Genomic DNA, 6,909 nt, shown 5'->3' on the forward strand with positions numbered 1-6,909 from the left:
TTAAGATCCCAGTCACTACTTGCCAAAGTAGGAGGTGGAACAATGTTTTGTGTAGTATGTGATGCCAATTGAGCTTGATGTCCCCTGTGACTATGGTCCCGAGCCCACAGGTTCAACTATTCGGTCCCTCTGGGTAGCTGGCTGTGACCAAGAAGTGACTACAACCTTGTCAGAGGGACACTTTCTGAATTTCTTTGCCAAATCATAAAAATCAACAGTTGGGTATCAAGAAATAGAAGACACCAAACACTTCAATCCATCAGCCACTGCCATTGAGATAATTCTGACTCATAACAACCCTACAGAACAGAGTAGAACTGCCCCACAGGATTCTGTAAAGGCTGTAAACCTTTACAGAAGCAGATTGCCTCATCTTTCTCCTTCAGTGTGACTGGTGGGTTCGAGCTGCTGACCTTTTCATTAGCAGCTGTATGCTTTAACTACTGTACCATCAGAGCTCCTGTAAGTAGTCTCAAAATCAACAAAAACAGCTGACTATTCTATTAAATGTCTTATATCATGCCATTTCATACTTACTAAAGCACACAGTAGGCTCAAATTGAAAAACAGAAGACTTACCTAAGATGCCAAAATAGAAACTGCCCTATCCTCCGATTAGCAAGTGCTCTTTCTAATAGGAATCGAGAGAGGGCACAATCAAGAAAAGGCTCATATTTTAAAACCTGCACCAGTTGTAAAAGATATTGAGAGAGCTCTTCATCACTGAAAAAAACAAAAACAGCAAGTCACTCACCAACCAACTTATGGCAGAAAAAGATCGCTTCCTAGTAAACTATTAATACTAACTTACTGAAACGCAGTGGTTCTTTTTGGCTAGACTGTTAAAAGCTCATATTCATTTAGTAGTGTTAACTATACCATCATAATAAAAAATTGAAGATTTCAAAGGGGAACTGCGCAAAGAACAGATATGTGGTACATTTTTACTAAATTAATTAATATAATTAATTGTTGTACACATTTACAATCAGCCCAGAGTTAGAAAAACTTAGCCACTCTAAACTGATTTCTCATCATGGTGAAAAAGTTAAGAGCTTAGTTATACAATCACTTTTTCAAAATAAAATCTTCAACAGTATTTTAGCAATTTGTTTCCCTGCCTTATCACTATGATCTTCTCTAAGACAGTCAGTGAAACATTAGAATCTTACCTTAAAATAGTTTGAAGGATAAGAGTTCATTTGGAAGGTAGAGATTGAATAACTATAATAGACAATACTGTTTTGTAATTAACTGGACTGAACTAATTAATTAATTAGTTAAATAGAGAACTAATAGTAGTTCTCTATTTTGTGTCCATCTCCACATTATCCACTTATAAACAGACTTAATCAGAGACAATGACAGTGAGGGGGTGAAAAGTGGTTTGGTGATGTAGATCTGTATATGAATCCCAAGTCTACCACTTCCTGACTAGTCTTGGGCAACAAATGGTTAAAGAAGCAGTCTCAGGCAGATCTGGGATTGAAACCCAGGGCACTAGATACCGTAAAACAAAATTAGAAAGTTTAACATAGGGGAAAAAAAAATTAGAACTAGTTACATGTAACATGAGGATCACAACAATCTCCTCATAGGAATCAATGCATCTAAGAAAAGCATTTGGCCCTGCTCAAGGGGAGCCAGGGGAGCCCCCCCTTAGGTCTCCAATGCAAACTTAGGGAGAATGAAGATAATCTGGGAAATTTATTTATTTTTTTCAAAAGAACTATCTATATGATAATTTTAATTAGTTGTGCTATAAAATGAACGCCCGTTATATAAAAAAATCAGTAGTGTAAAAAATAAAAATCCTCCTTTCTTCACCCTTTCTAATTTCATTTCCCTGAAATAACCATTACTAAGAAGTTCGTGTGATTCCTTTTAGAAATCACATCATTTAAAACATACACAATTTTAAAAGGAAGAAAAAGGGATAAGAGTGTCTACACTGTTCAGAAAACTTTTATTTTTCACATAACCATACAGTATATAAAGACCTACTTTGGAAGCCTCATTTTTGAGGCCAGAAAGAAAATGGATAAATGTGAAAATGTCCATTCCCTAAGACTACCTCAACAATGTCATTTCCTCAATAAATCTTATAGACTGTCACACATGTACTTCACAATGAGGATTTATATAAGCATGTTCAATGTAGTATTTCTTACAATAAGAAAATTTAGAGAAAATGTAAATGTTCTTTAATGAGGGAGTGGGACAAACATGATAAATCTGTAAGATAAAATACCACACTGTAGTAAAAAGAATAAATTATATTTATATATAATGGGAGAGACTGACTTCAAAAATCTAACGCTAAATGAAAATAAGAAAGATACAAAACAAAACATATGGTAAGAAATATATGTGTAATTTAAAAATTTCTAGTACTATTCTAAATCTGTATTTTTATAGATATATGTCTGTGTGGTAAAACCAAAAAAAAAAAAAAAGTATAGAACCATAATAGTGATTCCCATGGGAAAGTAATCAGGACTGGGAAAGACAGCTATGAAGACTTTAACTATACTGTTTGATTTATTTTGCTTAAAAATAACTTTTTAAAAACATGGCAAAATATTATCATTTCTTAATTCTGGGTAGTGTACATATTGTGTGTAGGAAAGAGTTAACTGACACAGTGGGTCTGACTATTACCCTTTCAAAAGCCTGCTTATGGAGCTAGACTGTGACTAGCATCTGGGAAGTTAGATTTTGGAAAGATTCTCCCAACCCTGATTGATAAGAATGGCTCACTGCGCCTAAAATGTTTGTACAAACATATGGATTATATGAAACATGCACTTTCCCTCTGAAGTCTTAAATTTTGCTTCATGGTAGGTAGAGAATGCTTATCTGACAAGCCCCCAGTAAAAAATCCTAGGCACTGAATCTCTATTGATTTTCTCCAGTAAACAACATTTCAACAATTTGTTGGTAGAGGAAAGGACCACTGGAACCTTATGGCTGGTTTTTTCTGGACTTCACCCCATGCACCTTTTTCCTTTGATGATTTTACACTGTATTCTTGTGCTGTAATAAATTAAAGCTGTGAATATAACTATATGTAAGGTCCTATGAATCCTCCAAGAGAAAGACTGAACCCAGGGATGATCCTGGGAACCTCCAGACCCAGCAAGTTTTTTTTTTAAACAATATAGAGTGAACATTATTGTACATTATTAACCTTTTCTTTTCTTATGATATATTCAAAGAGACATCCCATTTCCATCTTTTCTCAAGGTATCCCTGCCCCAAAGAAAGCTATGTACAAGAGATACCTCATCTGTCGCAGGCAGCCCACGGCATATTCCCGCACGTACTGGTCTGGATAGTTGAAATCCAGAAGCTCCAGGGCCTCCCGAGGGGGCAGTTTAGGCCAAATCTGAAGAAGCGCCTGAAGCTGTTTGAAAATGGAAACTGGTTCAGAAATATTCTAGAAGAAAAGTAACCTATTTTCCTTAGCACACAGGTACAGAGATGGGTTAAGAGAAAAAATATATTTTCAATGATCCATTCCTGTTGGTATGAATTAATGAAGAGTATCTTCATTATTCAAAACTTTTACAGATAAGCAAATAACAAAAAGATATTATTTACCTGGAAGGGGGGTAATAATTCACTGAATACATGGATATTAGAACCATTAGCCATTAAATAATTCTTAAAATCCAGAAAGAGAGTGAGGGAGTGAGGGAAGGAAGGAAGGCAAGGGGTCGCCATAAGTCAGGGGCCAACTCAATGGCAGCTGACAGTAACAACTCTTCTGTAAGAGTCCCTAAATAGTGCGAACAGTTAACATGCTCAGCTGCTAACCCAAAGTTACAGGTTCTAGTCTACCCAGAGGTGCCTCAGAAGAAAGGCCTGGACATCTACTTCCAAAAAATCAGTCACTGAAAACCCTATGGAGCACAGTTCTACTCTTGACAAACATGGGTCACCATGAGTTGGAATCAGCTGAACAGCAATTGGTTGGTACTCTTTTATAGCTTGTCCACCTATGACTATGTCTATAGAATCAGAAAATAAATCCTGCACCAGGCATCTGGCTTTCCATTTCTCAAGGTAACAGCTTTATTGAAAAAACAGTGCACTATAATCTTTTGCACTACTTTGATGTAAAATTTGATAGGGCAAGGAGAGGTACAAAAACTCATTATTTTTTATACTATTTTTTCCTTTTACTCAAGACCACTGAAAACAGGAATCAAAATTATACAATTCACGTTTTCTTATACTTGCTTACATACACATAGTTAAGTGTATTTCCTTGAGCCTCAAGATTCTGCTACTGGCTTTTCTTCTACCAAAACAGGCAGACTTCAGTAATATCTGAAAATGGCCTTTTAGACTTCCTCTTGAAATGAGACAAGTATGTTAAATACCTGGATGTAAAAGTTTCTGTCTCTAGGGGCCAAAAAAATACAGTAAAACCTGGGAAAACCTGAACCCGTGTAAGGAGGAACTCTGTCAAATATACTGAACACTTTATTGACAAAGTACAGTGCTAAGACTGTACTCTGTCAAAGGTGGAAAACTTGTAAGACCCATAAGAACAAGGTCATCCCAAGAAGTTCTGGCTCTCACAGGTTTCACTGTATTAAGTGGAAATTAATTCATTTCAATTTCACATAGGTGACTAATAGGAAATCTCTGTCTATGGTATATTTAAGAGTACAGCAAGAAACTTTTCCTACTGTGATTCAAACAAAATAATAAAAACCCTATTTCTTATATGTGCACTTAGCACTAGACACTAAGCATGAAACAGGCAAATGGGCCACCTGAAAATTATATTTTATTTTCATGAAATACTAGGGTATTTCATGGAAAGCTAACCTGGAGCTTAGATAAATAAGCAGTTAAAGCTAAAAAACCAAACTCACTGCCATCGAGTCAATCCTGACTCAGAGCGACCCCCTGTGGGTTTCTGAGGCAGTAAATCTTTAAAGAAGTAGATTGTCTAGTCTTCCTTCTATGGAGCAGCTGGTGGGTTTGAACCGCCAGCCTTCTGCTTAGCAGTCAAATGCCTTAGGCACTACACCACCAGAGCTCCTTAAGTAGTTAGAAGATGATAACTATTTTTGGTTAATGGATGATACCTATTTAGATAATTATGGAAATGATATAAAATAGTTCCTTTCAAAGCAGTATTTTAATGTTCTAACATGCAAATGAGGTTAAATGAAGAATATATAATAACATAATTACATAATTCCAAAAGCCTTCAGACAGAAGAAATAACATCAAAAGAAATCCTTCCTGCACTTAATTTGAGAAGTAAAGAAATAAAATCAAATATTAAAAACAGTTTTTTGGTATAAAGTTAAAAGAAGTAACAATTTCTTTGCTAAAATTTTTAAGTCATTATAAATTTACTAAGACCAGAAAACTGGAGAAAATGAATGAGTTTGAATAAGTAAGGTGAACAAACCTGGTTATTTTAATATGTCAAATTTGTTTATTCTGATTGAAAAAACATTTTAAGGGTCTTTTTGTTGAATACTGGTGGCCAATGGAATTGAAGAAATGCCAGTTTTTGACAGTCTTGAAAATTAAATCAAGGGGCTAAAACTTGGTGGCTTTCTTAGAGCAAAATTCTTTTCCTTTCTTTCCATTCTGCCTGAAGATACACATTCACTGATACCTATGAGTGCCTGAAATGAATGTTAACATTTTTTGAATGGTTTATGATCTCATATGTCAACTGCTACGATAGAAGGTGATTTTCTAAAAATAAATAATTCATTTTAGAACTGTAATTCCAAAAGGCTTTAGGATTAAAACTCTCAAGTTCACTGATGAAACCGGTAACAACTGCCCAGGACCTAAACATGTGCTCCCTTTAATTAACGACTGCTCTAGGACCAATGCCTTCAATAGTTTTAGTGAAAAGTATGGCAACCTTACCCAGAATCTGGCTTTTTGCCTCTTAAAACTTGCTGGTCCATCATTTAAAGCTTATAAGGGTTAAAAACCTCAAAATGTATCCAGCAGAAAATTATTCCCCCTACAGAAATATAGGAGCTCTGGCAGCATAGTGCCTAAGGCACTTGACTGCTAACCAGAAGGCTGGCTGTTCAAACCCACCAGCCACTCCTTGGAAGGAAGATGGGGCAATCTACTTCTGTAGTGATAGTGCCTCGGAAACCCAAGGAGGGGTCTCTATGAGTTGGGTGCGACTCGACGGCACATAACAACAACAACAACAGAAATATACCTATGTAAGAAAGAACGATTTAGGTCAAATCAACAAAGTAACGTAGTCCCAAGAGGAGTTACAGAATTGATCTTTTCTTACCTGAGCAACATCCTCAAGTTTATTCCACTTGATAGATAACAATAATTTTGGCAGTGACTGTGGAAAATTCTCTCTGCAGTCTTGTCGCAAAGTCCAAATAAGATCCATTTCATTCTCACATAGCTGAGATAAGGGATCTCTATCTAAGATTTCTTTCAGTACAGCAAGAAACTTTTTTCCACCTCGACTCTAAGTAAACAAAATCACTTACTCATTATAGAATTTAATTGTGTAAACATCACTGTCAAGCATTTACTAAATCTACATATACAATAAAGTTATATACAATTTATGAGTTAAAACACGTGAGATGCTAAAGATATAATACCTTAAGAAACGATTAATAAAGATAGATTCTTTTAATTAGTTTTTATTGCTGAATATTAAGTTTGTAAGCTAAGGATGAAGGAAAGAGTTATTCTAAAACAGCAAAAAACACTTTTAAAATATGCATGTGCAAACACTAGGTGGCAATATTGCTTTATGGATTAAAAACAAAACTTGGCATGCTCAGTGAAGGTAAAAGTGACCCTCAGACACTATACATCAGGGGAGACAAGTGCCTAAGGCACTTGACTGCGGTTCAAACCCACCAGCCACTCCTC

General features: G+C 35.7%; 1 protein-coding gene across 1 annotated transcript in view; it reads right to left on the reverse strand.

Moving 5' to 3' along the window:
• The window catches only part of PIK3CB (phosphatidylinositol-4,5-bisphosphate 3-kinase catalytic subunit beta), a 164,281-nt gene that overhangs the window by 41,021 nt on the left and 116,351 nt on the right, over positions 1 to 6,909 (reverse strand). Inside the window, exons 11-13 of the mRNA XM_007947506.1 lie at positions 6,305 to 6,493; positions 3,285 to 3,406; positions 580 to 723 (exon numbers count right to left, since the gene is read on the reverse strand). Coding sequence (XP_007945697.1) covers positions 580 to 723; positions 3,285 to 3,406; positions 6,305 to 6,493 — 455 coding nt within the window. The remainder of the gene's footprint in view (positions 1 to 579; positions 724 to 3,284; positions 3,407 to 6,304; positions 6,494 to 6,909) is intronic.

Source organism: Orycteropus afer, unplaced genomic scaffold (genome assembly GCF_000298275.1).
Source record: "Orycteropus afer afer isolate SDZICR_OR568_19922 unplaced genomic scaffold, OryAfe1.0 scaffold00188, whole genome shotgun sequence".
Classification (NCBI taxonomy): Eukaryota; Metazoa; Chordata; class Mammalia; order Tubulidentata; family Orycteropodidae; genus Orycteropus; species Orycteropus afer.